This window comes from Parambassis ranga, chromosome 19, assembly GCF_900634625.1.
Source record: "Parambassis ranga chromosome 19, fParRan2.1, whole genome shotgun sequence".
Lineage (NCBI taxonomy): Eukaryota > Metazoa > Chordata > Actinopteri > Ambassidae > Parambassis > Parambassis ranga.
Genome location: NC_041039.1, coordinates 21,753,753 through 21,773,595, shown reverse-complemented (window position 1 = coordinate 21,773,595; position 19,843 = coordinate 21,753,753). Strand labels below are relative to the sequence as shown.

The window sequence follows — 19,843 nt, the reverse complement described above, 5'->3', positions numbered from 1 at the left end:
GTGCCTTTTATATTCTCTCTCTTTCTGTAAGCTGCTCCTCTGCCTGGAGGGGCATTTGTATGTCTGTGACACACAGCAGTCACGCTGTAAATCAGGCCATCGGACTAGTTAAACAACACCGCCATCCGCTGCCTGTGATGGGCACGTACACTGTTGGTCGTCACTGACATGAGAAGAATAATAATGGAGGCTGTCTACTGTATAGTGTGTTTTTTTTAACCTTTATTCATGCAAAGTTTGACCTTTCCTCGCTGCACATGAATCATATGATGCATTCAAATAGTGCTACAGTATCTAAAGCATCCATCCTTAAAGATAAACAGCACTAATATCTACCTGGAGTGGATTAAAAATGTAGGCTACAGATTATAGATCATATCAGTGTTAATTTGAGTTTAAGGGCACCTTACTGAATATTTCTTTCTGCTCTCTTCCTATCCCTCTAGTAAACCCCCTGAACCTGCTCTTTAAAATTTTAGATGAAAGGTTTTAACTGAAAATCCAATCTTATCTAGCAATACCTTTAGATTACCTGCTGGTATTTTAGGATGACTGTCTCAGAGATTTCAGCTGTCACCCCCATATGAAGGAGGTGAATGTAATTTTCTTTTCTGGTCCTCAAAGAATTGAAAAGTCACATTTGAGGTTTACATTGTAACCTTTTCCAAACCAAAGAAATAGAGCACTGTGATGGAGCATTGTTTCTAAAGACATAAAGTCTCAGTATAGCACTGCAGCATGGCTTCATGGGTGCACAGCTTGTTTTTTTAGGCTCTCTAAACTTAGATTAAAAAGTACCATAGTAAATTAGGGAACATATATATGTATATATGGATTTGATGGCACTGCTTTGTGTAAAGAAGCTTAATAAGTAGTCCCTAATCCTGTGGCAGGAGTCAGTTTGTCTGATGATTGGGCTTCAGGGAGGGAAACTGAAATCTAATCCAACAAACAAAGATGCATTGCTTGAATTAAACTTAAATATCTGCCTGCTGATATATTTTTTTTCTTGCCTTAAGCCTGTCCTGCTCTGTGGCTAACAAGGCAGGTGCCAGTGCGACTGCATTCATGTTTTCTTTTTTTATTATTTATTTCTGGCACTAACAGACGAAATTAGGCTCTTCAAAGTGGGTTTTTCTGTGTGCTGCTTGCTCATCCAAGTTGTTTGGCAGTCAGAGTTAAGATCTAAATTTCAAAAAAACTCCAAAGCACTTTAATTTGGAGATAAAACTGCCATTTATTTAAGGTCAACACTCTCATTTGCTGCAGTAAAAGGACTGTTTTTATCAGGGGCCTCGGTGCTCCTTTGAAAAATGTTCAGCCACAGTGTGTTGTGTTTAAAACGGTTTGTAGTGTTGATGTCAAAGGCGAAATTTGTGGAGTTACATGTGGACCATGTGGATGTCCTGATGTTGCACAACAAATAAAAATCATGATTTCAGAGTAATTACACAGGCAAACATTGATCTTTTTAGGGCAGCCATCCATTTTTGTTCACCAAAGAACGACATCCCGTACCCTTGCTGTCCTCTAAATGAGAAGCTACATTTAATCCTGATATGCAAATATAAAGTTCAATTTACATAAAAAATGCCCCTTATTTTCTTCACTTATTTAACTCTGCAGTTCTATTTTTATCATAAAAAAACAAGACACATTTTCACATCACACCGGTTTTGTGTCGTGAATCCTTTAATCACATCCTGAAACAAAACAGACTTAATGTGCAGTGAATAAATAGAGTAAATAAATACAGTTTCTCAGAGATACACAGTTTATTTAATGCTCAGGATGTTTATTTTCAGGAGCAGGGTTAAAGACAGGCCTCAGTGCTGGACGTACAATCGAAGGGTCTGACTGGTTAAAAAGGACATCAGGAAAAGAAAAAGAAAAACATTGCAGCTACAAGAAGACAGAGAGCAGGAAAAAAAATACAATCACATCATCACAGAAAGTTTATGGTCACTTAAACGCCACTTTGGTCTCTGGGATGGTTGTCAGTAAATTGTACTTCGTTTCAAGATGTACGGCCTCCGGGACTTGGTGGTGTGCCCGGTTTGCCTCTTCAGTATGTAGGGGGATTTTCGTTTCAGCGGAGTGTCACTGATCTCCTCTGAATATTCTAGAGAATCTTGGAGTAGCTGTGAGGGGGAGTGGGGGAGAGAGGGAGAGAGACACAGCAAAGGGTTGAGTGTCACAACGTGTGGAGGGGTGGAGGGGACGAATGACAGAAAAACACATGTTTTGTTGCTGAGTGGCAGTGTAATGGGTAGCTACAGCGGTGTATCTGTGATTAAACGACTGCTCCCTCTCTCTGTGCTTTCATGCATGGCAAAGCAGGTGCTAATCTGCGGGTGTTGTGTTAAGAATCCAAAAGGGAGGAGGGGGAAGCCGTTGTGTGAGGTGTCAGGAGTGGAAAGGAGACAATGATGGAGGGGAGCGAGGAAGAGGTGAAGGAGGCGGAGGTGAGCAGAGGTTTAATGAGGTGTGTGTTTACTCCGGGAGAGGATACACGGGTTCCTGTGTGTTTGCCAGATTTCGAGTAAGGTGTGTGTGTGTGTGTGTGTGTGTGTGCAGTGAAGAACATGTGTTTTGGGGATTAACAGACAGGACATGCTGTTATTGGCTTGACTGGATTATTTTTTGTTTTGTATGCATCTCTTACTCTCAGCGAAGAACTATTAAGTAGCCTGATAAACGGTTTTTAAAATTAAATTTGCATAATTGTCGTCCACCATTTTATAAAAGCTCTAAATGCAAGATGAGATTGCGGTTCTGAATAATAACTAGGTACTTTGACATGACTTGTACTTGTATTTAAACAATGAAGTTGGTCCTTAAATGAATTTAAACAATATTTATACATTTCTGTCATTTGCCAGCATGTAGTATTATGTAAACTCATAGTAAAATATACAAAATATATCCTAATGGTGACTTCTAAACTAGTGAATGTGAGATTCAAAATAAAAATACATCATTTTACTTTTAACACCTGAAATAACACATTCAACACTGATGGTGATCATACTTTGATCACATTTCTAAAACTCATAAATCCAGATGCATGTAAAATATAGAGAATAAAGCCAAAGACAACTCATTTATAGTGTGGGTGGCAGGAAAAATAAAAATATCATGAAATGCAACGAAAGAATGACTTCTTATACTGCTATCTGCTGTCTGTGTGTCTTTGTGTGTGTGTGTCTGTGTGTGTGTGTGCGTCTCACCCTCTCCTCCCGGCTCTGCAGTGCTCGGCAGATGTGTTGCAGGCTGTACAGCTCCTCCAGCAGCTGGAGACTGCCCTCCCTCAGCTCTCCTTCCTCCTCCTCCGCCTCGCCACTCCATGCCTCCTGTCGCAGGCTGCTCAGCAACCTACACAGGTTGGCCAGCGACACGCGCCAGTAGGGGGCACTCTGCTTACTGTGTTTCATCTGCAAAAAAAAAATGAGGAAGGAGAGAAGGTGGAGGAGAGGGTGGGTCAGCTGGTTAAAAAATGAATAAGTTGCAAATTGAATTCAGGAAGTGATTGTTTTTTATTAATATTCCAAATTTGACAACAAAATAGATTCTGGGTGGGGATGTGTAGGGAGAGTGGTTGACAGACAGAATGGGAAATAAGTACATAAATAAAATGTTATAAATATGCTGCTTCAACCATTAGATCCAGACTTAAATAGGCTGATATCACATGCCCTCACTATAATGGCTTATCATTGTGAATTGTGATTATCTTGAACTTCTTATTTTATTTCTTTTAGCATCTCTCAATAGCTTTGGTTTTATGAGTTGATACATATAAGTGCTATTTTGGAAGTTTTCCCCACGCAGCCACTATAACGTGCTCCATTTTCTACTGTAATAAAGGTTGAACAATTCCCTTTCAGAGCCACGCAGACTTTCATTTTGAGCACTGCTGCATCCCTGCCATACGTTTGGACAGCACTTAAGAAATATGTCTGCTATTTCCTAACCACTTTTATTAGACTCTGACAACCAAAGGGATCTTTAAAGTCACATCTAGCCTCATCTAGATGCAGCCTGTTGTGTTATAATCAAATGTAAGTGCTCCTAGATATTGAAGCTGGGTCCCCTAGGCCCGCCTTGTCGCATATGGCAAAGACCTCTGGGTGTCACCGAGGATGATGGAGAGAGACTCGCAGGGCGAGGGGAAATCATCGCCTGTTAGTCATTGTAAGCGGCCGCGAGCCACTACTCACTTTGCTCGCGCCATTTATGAGCAGCAGTTGTAGAGGCAGGAGCCTCACAGGCTCCTTTTTGTTTGTCAGGCGGCAGACATGTGGCTAATTAAAACTGTAGAGACGTCAAAAGAACAACACACCTGGGATCAAACATAAGCTGCTGACATTTGGAAATCAATCACGCATCAAAGACTTCTGTGGTTTTAATTTAGTTTAAATTAACTTCAGACAGCGGGGCCAGGTGTGGTTATAATTGTGCTGTCCGGTCACCTGAAAGATTGTAAGTATGGATCTTCTGCTTTATTACTGGTTAATCAGTAACTTCTAATTAGTGGAGACGTGTAATCAATTGTGTCGATATAAGAAGAAGCCTAACACTGAAGCAAAGGCTCAGTCCTATCACAGTGTGATGAAAGCAATTTCCCCCTGGGATCAATAAAGTAATTCTGATTCTGATAAGCAGTGCACAGGCCAGTGCTAGGCTAACAGATGAGCCCTGGTTGTAGTAATAATATTCAGTAGAGAGAATCTACCTCCTGTGTGTAATCATATAAAAAGAGAAGAAGATGAGCAGGTCAGTCAATTCAACAAAAAAATGATTCCATATATTGTTCAGATAAAGAGCCGCAAGTATTCTCTACAATACTTGCACCTTCCAGCCTCTCGAGCACTTAATCAGTCATCCGGCAAGTTATTATTATTACAATCATCACCCCTGAGCAACCTCCGAGCATCAGCGGCAATGAATCACATGGCTGATTTGTCACCGTCACGTCTCCGTACGAGCGCCGCAGTTATTTATCAGAGAAAGAGAGAGAGAGAGAGAGAGGTGGAAGATGTGTCGTTATGATGCTGTCAGGTCCATCTGAATTCTATTAGGCTCGGCCATCCGTCTCCGTGCGCCTCCAGTTCCCCTTTCACTAGCTTCATTCCTCAGCTTTGTGCGGCCTTGAGCACACGCCGCCAGATAAATGTGATAAAAATCTAAAAGTTACAACTGAATTACCTCCCTCAGCCTCGGCTCTTATTTTCTTCTCATCTCAAAGGGAAGTGCCCACGACGGCAGCAAATGCAGTGATGATTACATTTATTTTTTTTATGTGCACATATTCACTGAATAAAAACAGGCTTGTTTCACTTACAGTCAGAACAAAAAAAGGCAGCTTAATATTCTTATAGTCAATAATTTATCTCCCACACAGCGTGAATGCAACCTGAAGGTGAGGCTGAGGCAAACACCTGTGCAGTCTGTGAGTGTGTGTGTGTGTGTGTGGAGGGGCCACTGGGGTCACTAGCTGACCAGGTGGGATGAAGCTTTTTTGAATTCACACTCTCTGATGTCACACATACAAAAGCATACTCCACCTTAGAAGTGTAGAGACTGCTGAGAAGCTCGTCTTCTAGCGCTCGCTGCTCCTGCTCAACATCTGCCAGAGGAAAAGAAGAACCAGATGTGATCAGACGTTGAATTTGATGTTATTACAGAATAATCTTTGTTTGTATAAATCACACAGATTCTTCTGTGATTTGCAGCATTTGTAGAGACAATTTGTTATTCGAGCTTCCAACAGGTGGCAGGCTATTGATTTAATGCCAGTCTCACTGAGCTCTGATCTGAAAGCACTTTAGTCGTCCAGTGTGGATGGATGCAGCCGTCACCCAAAACTAATTTGATCATCCATTTTTTTTCATGAAGGATTGAGTACTGATGAAAGCGATCATTTAAAGTTGGTGAAATAGTAGAAATTATTGGAGGCTCCTTAGCTGTGTGAATGTTTTATGGATTCTAAAGCATAAATAAGACATCACTGTGGGTTTTATATTTGCCTATAGAAGGGGGAAAACCTGTAAATATATACATGTTTTACTCAAATTAACTGTATGGTTAGATTTCAAAGTTATTTGACTCCTTGAATCCTACAAAGTCTAATGAATTGTGGCACAAGAAATAAGAAGATTGTAATGTATTTTACTGTAAGAAGCAATTTTTGTAGAATCGGTGCAGACATTACTGTGACATATTTACTTATGTTTCCACATTTGGTGCAAAGAAAAAAACAAACATGGTAAAATCTGAACCTTAATACTGTCTGATACTTTTTAACATGTGTGTTGTGATGCACCTGTTGCATGCTGTAGCTATACCTGTGGCTTTTTTCCACCATCTTCTGTTGCTTTAAAATGAGGCATACAACCTGTTGAAAGAACACCAGTGCTTACCTGTACAAAGTGCCCCGTACGTAAAACAGAGGAGAAGCATACATGCCAACTGTGCCTGCATCTTTGTTCAGGAAAAGGAAGTAGAAGCCAAAAAAATGAAAGCGTCCCACGCTGAAGGATTCACCGGAGGAGGAATCTAGTCCATAAGGTTAAGGGTCAGACACTTTAAAAGCTGCAGAGGGGATGCACAGTGATGCTGCTGCTTCTGCTTCTGCTTCTTCTCCTTTCTCTTCTTCTTCTCTTCTAGATCCAAACGTTCTTCTGCAGTTTTCAGGCTGGATGTGGAGTGCAGTGGGCTCCATGCCCTCAGTATATATAAGAGCCAATGTGATGTCAGAGAATCATTCTCTCACTCCCCTCTCTCCCTCTCTTCATCTCCATTCCCACCTTCCCACCCACTTACACCCCCACCCCCCCTCCTTGTTCCATCCATCCACCTATCCCTCTTGCTATCATCTCTTCTCCTTCCCCACCTCCACCCACACCCCTCCACCTGCCACTGTGTCATCGTTTCATCAGACGTCACATCGGCATCATCAGGCGAAAGGTTTTTTGCGTCAAGGTTTTTGGAAGATTTGGTTATTTCCTCTTGATGAATGCATGCAGTCTGAGGACTGATCTGCACTTGTCTCTCAGGGATGGTTTGCAGGGGTGATGTGGGAGGCAGCACGAATCAGACTCACTCTTTCTGTTGTCACTATTTTTGAGAAACAACACATTTTTCTTTTTTGCTTCTTCATTCAACAGGTGGTCGTCTAGGCTACCAGACACTGAGTCCCACTAACGACCCGTTCCATTAGATTTAAAACACAAATAAAATGCTGCCTATATTGTATAAGTGTAAAATGATCTCTTGATTTTTTTATGGGCACTTTTAATAATATTGCATGATCATGAACATGTCAGTGTAGCCATTTAAATTCCCATTTTCTTCATGCATTTTCAGTGGTGGAATGTAACTAAGTATTTATACTTTGTTACTGTACTTAAGTAAATTTTTATGTATTTATACTTTACTTAAGTAAAAATAATAGTGCATACTTTATACTTTTACTCCATTACATTTTGCAGCTAGTATCTGTACTTTCTACTCCACTACATTTCTACAATGCCTGTAGTTACAAGTACATTTACTGGCTCAGTTACTAGTTACTACTAGTTACTAACTGTTAGCTGCTGTCTGCTAACACAGGTCCATCCATTAATGTCTGATTAACATGAATCATAACATGAATCTACAGCAGGAACACTGACACAGTAAAAATGCTGAATGCCTGTTTGTTATCAGCAGCCTCTCTGTTCACTTGATGCCCACAGCCTGCCTCATGACACACAGACCTGTCCACAGCTGCTTCTGGACTGAACATGTACATTAACTACACATGGTCCATTTTAATTTAAGATGATTTCTTTGATTATTTTAACCTGTTCAGATCCTTTGCAATGGAAATAATTCAGTGCATGAGTACCTTTTACTTTTAATACTTTAAGTACATTTAAAAGTAACTTAGGACTTTTACTTAAGTAGGATTGTGATGAGGCACTTCTACTTTTACTTAAGTGTGGCACAACAGTCTCAGTGCTCTGTCTTTATTTGTCTAGCTTTCACAAATAAAGTAGAGTAGTATAATAATCTAGTTGGAACCACTTCAGATCCGTTGTGTCCAGCAGGTGCCTGAGTTAAAGCAGGCTGCATTCCTCTGATTTCTGAATTTCATCTTTGTCATCTGAATCCAGCAGAGAGAGAGGGAGAGAGAGGGAGACAGTTCCCAGACCCCTGAGGTTACACTTTCTGCACACTGAACACTTTTCACACAACTTTGTGCCTCTTTGTAGCTTTTGTTTGCAGTCTAATAAATCAATAATCACTTTGTTTGTTTGCTTTGTATTTATATGGATACATTTAAGTAAATGCATAAAAAGGACGTTACGTTGTCATGCACACACTCCGGTGTCATCATGGTCTCCTTGGTCTTTTGTCAGGTTGTTGCTGCAGGTGGAAGGGGGCAGAGTTTCACCACTAAATCCTCAGCAGGCTGTAGGAAACACCTCCCTCCGCTTTTCGGATGGGGCGGACAGAGTTTCAACCGGGACACCCTCAACTTTCCAGAAACATTCCATTAACTTCTCCGACATCCTGCCATGCGTGGACTGTAACGCGCTCCGGATCGCTGGTGTGTGATTTTCTCTTTTTTTTCACGCGTCATGGCTCCATTTGGGAAAAACTTCTTAAAGGCTCGACTGAAAAACAAGTAAGTTTGTGAGATGAGTGTGAGTCTTCGTGAAACCTGTTGTGTGTGTGTTGGGTGTTTGGAAGGCGCTGTTAAGGGGGAGAATAGCGCGCAACGCGGTGCGCAATGGGAGACGTGAAAGTTGTTCAGGGGTTTAATATTTAATATGATATGAGAAGAACACAGCAGTGTGTCATTCAGTTGTAAATAGGTAAATAAACTGGCTTAATATACACATTTTTATTAAACATGTCTGTATTTAAGGGGGAATTGTAGGAATGCGTGCATTTGGAGAAGGAGGGCCTCCAATAATATACCTTTTTATCATAAATATTACATGTTTTGACTCATGGTGAAGCTCAAACCTTGGAGAAAACACTGCTCATACATAGATCAGTGTATATTGGCTTTGGCCTCCTCCAGCACCGTAATAACCACAAAGATGTTATTTTTCATCAGAGACAGTAGAGGCACAGAAAAATGCCCACTTCATGTTGCCAGAGAGATCCTGTCATCAACACGTGCACAATTTGCTTTAGCAATTCTCTTAAGTGCCCATAGCCAAGGGCCTTTTGATGTGCCTCTGGTTGCAGCTGGGCCGTAGCTTTGAAAAGGTGGGAAAATGAGATTTTACTGAGCCACAAGCAGCGCTCTGTTTGGACCGTTGAATGCAGACTTTACTGTAGTTGGTAAACAGAGTTTCTCTTTCAGTGTATCTGGGTCACGGTCCAATCCCTCGCAGGATTCATGCTGGCAAGAGCAGGATCAGGAGAGCACAAGTAGTTTGTTTTTTATTAGCTTTACTCACTAATGCGCTCATTTACCACCAAACTCTGCACAAGGAAAAAAAATTCCTGGATTAAGTTCAGAAATAAAAAAGGCTTTTATGCTAAATTACAGTAAAAACCACTTTGACAGTGGCACCAGCAGCAGAATGGATGTTTTTTTCACTTCACACACACAAGTGAGATGAATTATCTTTGATCCTTCAAACAGTCTGACTGAAGTTGTCTCCAGTGGATGTCTTATTTTTTATTTTTTTGGTGTGTGTTGCATAGTAATTACCATTGCAGCACCTGTAATTATCTCAAGTGTTTAGATCTGCAGACATGTCAAACGCTTGGTTTCAGAGGCTGGCTCTCACTCGCAGCACTCAAACATTGAGCTGGATGTGTGCCAAAGAATGGCAAGAAGTGGAGTTTCAAGTAAGACATCAACATTTTTGCAGATACAAAGAATCACACGATGCCGTGCAATTCTTCTTTGCCATCATCCATCATGTGTGACGGAAATGTTACGGTGAATTGGCACCTGCAGGCTGCTGAAGGACTTTGAAAGAAAATGGTTGCCAGACAGTGACACATCTGACCAAAGCCATGTAGTGACCTGTTGTACTTAAACACAGTTGCAGCATCACAGCAGGGCCAATCAGCTACTGAAATATCATTGTTGATACAGAATAGCAGGCCTCAATGAAGAAGAGTCATTCATTTTCAATCAACAACAATGCTCATGTGGTGATTCACAGACCTGCTGAAGGGGTGGGTGAGTGAGTGGGGGAGGGCGAAGATAATAAGGGGGGGTGGGTGGGTGTTTTCACTGAGGGAAAAGGAGAGATGGGAAGGGGTGTGTTGTGTCTCTGCTCACAGATGCCTATCAGAGAGGGAGTCATCCCAGAGATCAACATATCCAGATAGAAAAGTGATGTTATTTCCTCGACTATCCCTCTTCCTCTTTCAGATAAGAGCCAGAGGAAGCAGCTCCTGTCCTGGGGTTGTTCCTCCCTTGTGTTCCCAGATGTGTTTGTGAGAAAAAAACACAGTAGATTTCTCATTATTTTCACATTCCATCCTTTTCATACATGATTAAATAAAATAAGGGTCTGCCTGAGAGCTGCTCTGATTGGTGCAGGGAATGCCAACGTATGGTATTCCTTTAAAAATCCGATGGTATTAACATTTACTGTACGGAAAACAAAGCAGAGGTTATGTGTCTGACATCTTCCCACTCATTCTAAAGGGTTAATTTACAATTGGATTACAGCTATAGGGGATATATTTTTAACTATAGCAGTGTGACTTCAATGAGCAGATTCAACAAGTTAAAAATATCCTTACAATAATTTCATTACCTGCTATAAACATTCATTCATATATCATGATCTCCTGACCTTTGTTCTGGTGCCACCATAAGAGGCATTATTTAAAATGTCTGCTGCTGAAAGGAGAGAAAGAAGAATGCGTTTAAAGCCCTAAGAGTTGACTGACAAAGCTGTAACTTTTCAGTCCCAAGATTCATTGGACTTTGAATTGAGGTGGCAGAGAGATGGATATGCCAAAGTATTCCTGCCACTGTAGGTAGAGAAGTGTTTCAAGAGTTGCCATGAGAAACATTTCACCACATGTTAACATCTCTTGACTTCAATGTGTGAAAGTTTTTGTGAGTTTTTGTTTTAGTGTTTTCATTCTTTCGCACCCATTTGCTCGCTAAGTTTTGTACCAGTTGGAAATATCTGCATCTTATCACTATTGATCTGAGAAAACATGTTGAAACAATGGAGAGCTGTAATTCTGTCGTTTGCTACGACTTGTTCAAAGCACCTGAATGCGAACCTCTGTGGTAACTTGTAGCTCGCAAATTTATGACACAAGAGGGAATTGTTAATGTCTACCAGGATCTACAAGGTCATCATTATGAGCATTACAATAGCGGAGAGCCGTGCCACCACCACCGCCGCGGTGCTGTAACGTCATCTTCCCACGTAGGAACTTGTGCCGAAATTCCTGCAATTAAAATGTGGTTTCCTCCCACATGTCTGATGCCTCACTCTGTATCTTCAGCTTCAACCTGAGGTTCAACCTCAGGTCAAGTGGGTCTGCTCAGGTTTCTTGGGTTCACTCGAGCGTGACGTGAGGGTCAGGTCTAACCCGTCCTGCGTCATTCACAGTGTGCAGCATCCATCCTCCTGTGACGGGAGCCTTTGTTTCACACATCCTTATATTCCACTGCTACATAAAAAGTTAGAGTTTATTACGACCACTGAAAGCTGTGACCTATGAGGGCACCCTCATTTGTTGAGTCTGGAACAGCAGCTTAATCCCAAGCTATGAATATCAAATGGCACCCAAAGTGACAGCCCTTATGAGAGCATTAGCTGCGATACAATCAGGCAGGCTGTGTTAAGGGTTTTGGCAGCCTCGAGGACTGATATTAATCTCTGACTGTTTGTCCTCCTGTAACGTTTTTGAAGAAGTTCCAGTGATATGGTTTGTTAGTCTGGAATTCAGTGTAAACACACTTCTTAAACCAAACCTTTTTTGGCATCCAAGCCTATAGAGTTCTTTTCAGTAGTAGGTGTTCTGGTCGCGTTGTTGCTCGTGCATTAGAAACCTTAGACTAACATACATTTGTTAACACTTTCTTCACATTAGCGTAAAGCTAAAAACAGACCGTAGCAGCTGATATGGAGTCCATTTTTCCCTCCTTCCCCTCTCTGTCCATTGAGCTGCAGCGGCAGGATGTTGCCTGAGCGTCGGTGATTGTGGCCCAGGACAAATACAGGTGTTTCCCCACCGCGCTGTAACCTCTTCCTGCACAGATGAGGGCTTGTGCCCCCCTCTCTGAAATACCCAATTGTATGCAGAGCATGTTTATTCACCTGTGTGTTCAGAAATGAACACATGAATATGTTTGTCATATCAGTCTGTTTAGATTTGTAGAAAGTATTTGTTCTACAGCGGTATAGAATGTCAACACTTTTACTCATGCATGGCAGAGCACTTCAGGAGTTGTACACAAAATTCTTGTGAACAATAACAAAGCTTTGTTTTGTACTCCTTCAATTCAATTTAACCATTACAAGAAGCATAAACACATCAAGTGTTGATGAGCTGTTGTGTTTTTGTATTGCATTGTGTTGCAGCATCAGGTGTGGCCAGTCTGTACACCCACTGTTTTTCCCTTCTCGTGCTGTAGTAGCGTTCGCTGGGAAATTCTGAGGTCAAAGTCATCATAGCTGTTGTCTATGAATGCCAGAGGCGTTGTTGGATTTGTTTGGCCTGCACATAGCTCAGGTATTTGCTTTGCCAAGGGTCTCAGTAACCATTAACCAGCGCGTTTTTGCATTGTATCTATTGCATTCCTGAGACCTTATTCACCAGCGGTTTACACAGCGCTCTCCAGTTGTGTGTTTTCACACCGTGTGGGAACCTAAACAGACTTCTATCAGCCTCTACAATCTGAGAGATAATGCAGCATTTAGGTTGTGCCCTTTGATGAATACTTTATATCTTAGTGCAGGCAGGGCCGGGATGTGTGTGCATGAGGTGATCATCTTCTTAGGCTGTGTATTTTTGTCTCACCCACCCTCCCTCCCTCCCTCATGGCAATCTGTGGCTAACATGAGCTGCAGTCAAGCAAGGTTATCCCAACAAACAGCAGCTACATGATGCAAGGTTCAGATCTGAAGTCATTACTGCATACCGGGCCGACAAACATTTGATAGCCGGGCTGAACACACTTAGTGTCTGATTTTAATCTCAAGGTTTGTTTATGTCTTTTTGTAAATATAGCTCGCTGCACTTTTGAAATCAGCTTTAATTGTGTTTTAATTTAAAAATTAAATTAAAAGCACAAATACAGTTATTTAAAAGTAATTCTGTGAACTTATTTTCAATGAAACTTGACATTATCCAGGATTACAAGAACATTACTGTGATTTATTACTGTTAACAGATTACTGACGCTTTGCCTGCTGGGCTCCAAAACCACAGATCAACATTCCTTCAACCCACAACACCAGCCTGCAGTTCAGTGTTCAAGCAGGAGTCTTAGTGTTTTCTGTCTCCTGCTGATATTATACAGATAATCTTTCTGATAGATTGAACTGTCTATAATTATAGGAGTATTATGTGTCACTTATTTTTTTGATTTCAGGGAAGGATTTACCTTTAATTTTAAGTAATTCACCCGGACAGAAACTTGGCAGACAGCTGCAGCACGTCAGAGTTAACACAGGATTTTCAGAAAGATTCCCAACATGTTATCTTTGATATAAATAATGCACAATCTATCATTCTTTATCCTAAAATCAAATTGAAACGTCTGGCGATGTTATCTACTTATTTGATTACTGGTGGCTGTCTGCATTGCCGGTGCCTATCATTTAATGCTCGGATATTAGGTCTTGGATATTACCGGTGGTCCATTAGGTATGTAAAAAATGGATATCGGCGACCCATCAGAGGTCAATTTTTGAACAAGTTTTACGGCCCAGACATAAAGGTAATGAGGGCCTGGGAGTTAAATAGCCTCTGAACTGAAGCATTAAATGATCATAAGGCCGTGAGTAACAGTCTAATAGAATCAAGCCAGGGAGCCCAAAAGAGAGAATGCAGTTTTCTGCTCATTGACCTAATGGGAAACCATCAAAGTAGGACCCATTCATGAAAACATCTACTACAAAAGAATTAGACCGTAGGCTGCAATTCTGTGCTTTCAGGAAGCATGACAGCTATTTTTAACTGTTTTAAACAAGGCACCATTCATCATTAAAGGTTGAAATATCCTGTCCTGGAGGGGTCAGTGCTACTATCCTGGGTTCACGTTAAGACATTTATTAAATGTCATTCCCTTTGTCTCTTTCCTTACTTTACTGCAGTTTCTCTTAAAACTAATTTTGGAAGAAAGAAAAACAACTAAGGCTAAGCATTGGACACACATTGATGCTAAGTAGACAACCTGTTCACATCTGTGGCATCTCAGCCACATCCTGCTTTCTCTTTATTGCCATCTTAGCCACAGTTATCAACCATTTCTGTTCAAATTCAGCATTGACTGAGGTTAAAGAACTGACAGGACATGGTCACTGGCTGCTTTGTTTACTAGTGATTGGTCACATGTTACAAAGTAGAGTAGATTAGAAAATTCTGATTGCTGTGTTGTTGTAACAGGAAACAACTGCTTATTTTGTGAGGGAAGTAATCCATTATTTATTTACCCTTTCGGCTCAGTAATCTGTTCTTTCAAAGACTTTTACTGTTGATTCTGTAGAATTTGTGTTTTGGGTCTATTTCTTGACAGGCCAGTCACCCACAGATGTGTCAGCTTGTAGACTTCATGTTGTGGAAGTCTGCATATTATTTTAAACTTGCAGGTGTAAGGTGAAAAGTGAAATAAACCTGATGATTTTGAGGTGGCCTGTAAGTGTAAGTGTGTTGTTTACAGTAGTTAAAAGGTTGAATATCCGCTACATGCATTGCTTCTATTCAGGAGTTAATGAAGTAGAGTTAAGCTCAGTGTGGGCCTATGTTTTCCAGTGAGGTTTGTGCCTCATGCATAGTTAATGTGCTTCAGGCTAAAGCTGAACCTTCTTTTTTAGTATCCTTGTAGGTATTATTATTCTTTACTAATTAGCCATATGTTTCACCACCATGTGGTCATTAATTGTGTGTTGATGTAACATAAAAGTACAAGCTGTCACCAAGGTTATAATAAATGTTCATTAAAAGCAGCACGTCCAGGTCTGGTTGCATGTTATTGTGATTCCAACCTTTAAAACTACACATGGGCAGCTTAAAATGTGCAGACATGACCTACAAAAACCTGCAATCTATCTAGTGCATTTGTCTGTCTGGACCAACACTCACATGTGCCAGGTTGCTAGCTTGTCTAAAATTAACTTTCAAAGGCGTTTTTGAGGGTCTTTTTCATGGCTCTTTTTGTGTGGTTATCTGAATTTGTGTTCAAGATACGGGCACCACAGAATTTAAGATCTGAATTTATGGGAAAATCATGTGAAGGTTTCTTCCTCTAAACAAGAGGCCAATAAAACCACAGAGCTTGCTGTGTGGCATAAAGGGATTTTAACAACTGTAAAGCTACTTAAAGTGAATCTGGGTGTTAAGGGGTTAAGTGCCATTCCAAAGCCACAATTCTAAGCTCTGTTTTTTTCTGTCTTTCTTAGGACAAAAGACGTAGAGCCTGTGGTAGGAAAGGAGATTCAAGTTACTGTCTGCAATGAGGAGAAGGTTGTCTGTGGAGTAACAAAGCACACGACATGTGCGGATATGATTCAGGCATTACTGGAGGATCACAAGTCAGTCCCCGAGAGTAAGCGCTCCCTACATGGGGAACCTAAAGACTTCTGTCTGGTTGAGCGGTGGAAGGGTTTTGAGAGGGCCTTGCCTCCTCTTACCAGAATCCTGAGACTCTGGTATGCTTGGGGTGATCAGAGACCTCACATCCAGTTTTTTCTGGTTAAAACCAGTGATTTTGTGCCTCAGCCAACTAAGAGGAGTGGAAAGGCCAGAGGGGTCAGGCACAGTCGTGCTCAGTATCCCCAATCTCTGCCAGCGGAGAAGCAAAAGCGCATGGTGAAGAAAGCTTTCCGGAAGTTGGAGAAACTACACAAGGAGAGCAAGAGCTCCCCAGGCACTGACGAGATCGACCGGATGGTGCAGCTGATTCTCAACCAGGACCACACAATCAGGGAGCAGATTCAGCGGATGAGGGACATGGATTTGGAGATTGAGCAGTTTGAGCAGCAGGTGCAGATAGAAGCAGAACCTGAGAGTTCACAGGCTCAGGCTAGTGGTCTGAATCTGGAGGCACACAGTGAGGAGCAACTGCATGAGTACTTGTACACCAGTGATGGGGTTGAACAGCTGGAGATGCAGGTTCATAGGCACCAGGAGCTCATCCTCCAGCTGTCCCGGGATATCGACGCTGAGCTGAGGAGGGCCAACTTTCCTTTGAGCCAAGATGAGGACGAGGAGGAGGAGGAAGGAGCCGCAGCAGCTTCCTGGATCTCCTCTGATGACTCGCTTTATACTGCTGAACTCCAGAGGCTGCAGGAGGAACTCAAACACAGCCTCTTCACCGGAGTGTCCCTTCACAACCAAACAGCAGAAATAGACAAGCAGCTGAAGTCCTTTGACAGTACACTGGTCTCCATGGACCAGGAGTGCTGGCAGCTGGCTGCTCAGCTCAACTCGCTGCAGATCATAGACAGCACAGAGGAGAAGAAGCCCATAGCTGTCCCTCTGAAAACTGAGACTCAGTGCAGCGTCTCCCAGACACTGAAGCTCAAACACAGCCTGTCGCCTCTCGACGTTACAGACACAGACTCAGACACCGGGATTAGCTCCACACACAGCCAGGACTCACTGTCACCGTGTCTCGACTTCCCTCCCCCACTGGACACAGATGTTTGAAGAACCCAGCTGCCCCAGTAATTCATTGTTCTATAGGCGGCAGCACCCAACACCTATGTATTAGTCTTAGAGCTGTCTGAAAGGTAACACACTGAGATTAAACTAGATGATGTATACCACGGCATGTGACTTTGGCTCATGTTCATACATGCTTATTTCTTTTCAAATGCGAGATTTTCTATCTTCTCAAATGTTTTGCTGCTTCTTCTATTTCTCAAAACAAGCAATTTAAGAACATCACCAGTGGTTAAAAAAAAAGAAAAAAGGAACTCCATATGCACATATTTATTTGTTATTTTATTGGCTTCTTGATGAATCAAGGAAATATTTGTCAAACTATGATCAAAAGTGACTTTTTGCTGGTATTCAGTTAAATATTTAGATCAGTTTTATACATGTAGATTTTTCCAAACAGATTTCTGATTCCTTCAGTAAACTAGATTCTTTGGAGGAAAAATATCATCAAGATCTGCTCTAAGTGTTGCAAAATTACAACACAGGTTTGGATGGAAAGGCCAAAATGTGTAGCAGCTACACAGCAGCCAAACCATCCATGATAAGTTCTCTTTTTTTGTACATTCTTACCCTAAATGGTGACTGAGAATGGTGAGCAGCAGCACAACACAAAGAACTTAACTCATGGACCCACATTAATATAGACTATAGAGATCGCAGACGATTAAAGATGGAGCCACCACCGTTAGCAGGTTTCTCTGATTTCTCTTTAATAAAAAGAGCTTGTAATAGCTACAAGTCTGAGATGGACCTGTTGCACAAAGTGGTCACCCCCCTATTTGTTCCATATTTCAGCAAGGGCTTAAATATGGTCTGCGAGGATATACTTACTCTGGTAACCACCCTCTAGTGGCCATTCATGGAACTGCAGTTTTGTCACTCTTGTGTAGCTGTTACACATTTTGATGCAGATTGTAACCACTGACAGTGAAACTATGGACAAAGCCTCTGTGACGTCGCCCATTTGTTTATGAAGAGCTGTTTTGAGGCTCAGTCAGTGGCAGCGTCACAGTCCGCCAATGCTCCAAATATGGACAAAGAGGGCCTGTCATTTAAAGTGCTAACCTCCATAACTATGTGTAATTTTTAGAGAGTATAATAAAAATTAGAATTAGAAACAGAATTAGAAAAATTCCCTCCACGTACATTTGGCACTAGAAGTGAAGTTAGAACAGAGTTGTTTTTATGAACCAGGCTGTAAACATGTTTATTTCTGCTGTGACGCTGGATATTTTAACATGACTTGAGGATTGACTCACTTTTGGAGCCAGCCTCTAGTGGTTGCAGTGTGAACTGTAACTTTTCACACTTCCACATTGGCTTGGTTGTAACAGACAACACATAGAACTGTGTGCAGAATGCACAAATTACAGCATGCAGGTTTCCAAATTTCAGGTAAAATTAGAAAAAGATGTTCCAGGCGTAGTTAATTTAAAAAGCTATATTCCTGTGGCACACTAGATAAACATGAATGTATGATATCTGCCCTTTTTTTAAAGTTCTCCTTCTATTTATGAAGCACTTCTTTGTTCACATTAATGTTTTATATTAAAACAGATAGGTTTGGATGTAGAGTTCACTGTAAGTAGTGTAAATAATTCTTGTGACAGGCACAGTTTTTAAAGATAGTTTGATAAGACTATTTATTTATCCTTTAAGTTTATTTTACAGATAATTTTTTTATGAAAAAGCATGTATCAAACACCACACTGTCTGCTGTACCAAACAAATCACACATATGTGTTGTACATTTTAACTTTCATAATAAAGACTAATACTGTAAATAAATCAAAACACTGCTGCTGATTTTCTCGCCGCTCTTCAATCCAAACATTCAATATCCTCAATCCTCAAAGCACTGAGTCACCAGAGAGAAATGACACAGCAGCCTGTGACTCCCACCATCACCACTACCACCGCCTTTCTTCAGTCACTGCACCATATAATTAGACGAGATGGTCGCCAGACAAGCACAAACAACGGTGAGCACTCTCCTCACGTCAGGGTAGTGCTGACAGACTAACACTTTGTACTCGGGGCAGAGCAGGGCTGCTGGCTGGAAAAGCAGAGGATATCTATTTCACACACTAATTGCTTAAACCCCCTCCCTTGCCTCCTCCATCACTTGCTTCCAGCTACTAAATAACCAAGAATGAAAGGCCGGGGAGCTTACAATGTGAACAATCTCGCGCCGGTGCCCCCACACCCGTTAATGGAACGGGAGGTTTATGACTGTGTTTCTAGTAGATTTTGCTGCACCGACAGACGCACTAAATGAAAAAAAGGCATTTCCAGGAATTTATATTCTAATGCAAATTTAGACTCAGAACTCAATAGGTGAAAGGAATGTTGAATAAATGAATCTGTTATTCAGCCAGAAGCCAAGTGGACGCAGAGGAGGGATCTAAAGTTTTACAGTCAACAGGCTTTATTGAAAGTTAAAGCCGACCAGTGAAGAAAAAGAAGGATTTCACAGAATTTCAAAGGCTGATTTGTACCCAATTTTCACCCACAATGTTCTGGTTCTTTTAAGCGTTCCAGATCTGTTGTTGTTTGGAAAATTAGCATACATTGTACACTATATGGGGCATTAAATGGGTTACGGGATTAGGTAAAGATCTTCGTAAAACACACAACTTCGTAACATTAAACACATTTTACATGGAAAGCCGCTCAGTGTTTCCAGCTGATGTTTTTCTGGTGTCATGATGTGACATCTGCTTCACCTCGTGTCCATTTACTTTTGGTGATAGTTGTTGCTTAATTAAATGTTGCCTTATATCTCTGGCTTTACATTAAGATGGAGCAACTGGGAGTGAGATGTGAAAAGTGTAAAAAAAAAAAAAAAAGTCTTGAAGAAGTTTGTGCAGAGAGCAGAGTGAATCATGAAAGAATATATCTGTAGTACTCATGTTTGGCTCCCTTACCTTCCACCCTGACTGATGGTTGGTTCTTCATATGG

At 41.3% G+C, this 19,843-nt stretch overlaps 2 protein-coding genes across 2 annotated transcripts; one reads left to right on the top strand and one right to left on the bottom strand.

The window, feature by feature from the left end:
• Positions 1 to 1,413: 1,413 nt before the first annotated feature.
• On the bottom strand, positions 1,414 to 7,240 carry nts (neurotensin). The gene is made up of 4 exons (XM_028431988.1): positions 6,423 to 7,240; positions 5,568 to 5,629; positions 3,231 to 3,434; positions 1,414 to 2,141 (listed from the first exon to the last, which is right to left on the bottom strand). Exons 1-4 carry the CDS (start codon positions 6,481 to 6,483, stop codon positions 1,998 to 2,000), a joined length of 471 nt encoding a protein of 156 aa, XP_028287789.1. The 5' UTR covers positions 6,484 to 7,240; the 3' UTR covers positions 1,414 to 1,997.
• An 814-nt stretch (positions 7,241 to 8,054) lies between these two features.
• Positions 8,055 to 18,581, top strand: rassf9 (Ras association domain family member 9). Its single transcript, XM_028431955.1, has 2 exons — positions 8,055 to 8,674; positions 15,618 to 18,581. The coding sequence occupies exons 1-2, from the start codon at positions 8,628 to 8,630 to the stop codon at positions 16,864 to 16,866; spliced, it is 1,296 nt and encodes a 431-aa protein (XP_028287756.1). The 5' UTR covers positions 8,055 to 8,627; the 3' UTR covers positions 16,867 to 18,581.
• The last annotated feature ends 1,262 nt before the right edge of the window (positions 18,582 to 19,843 follow it).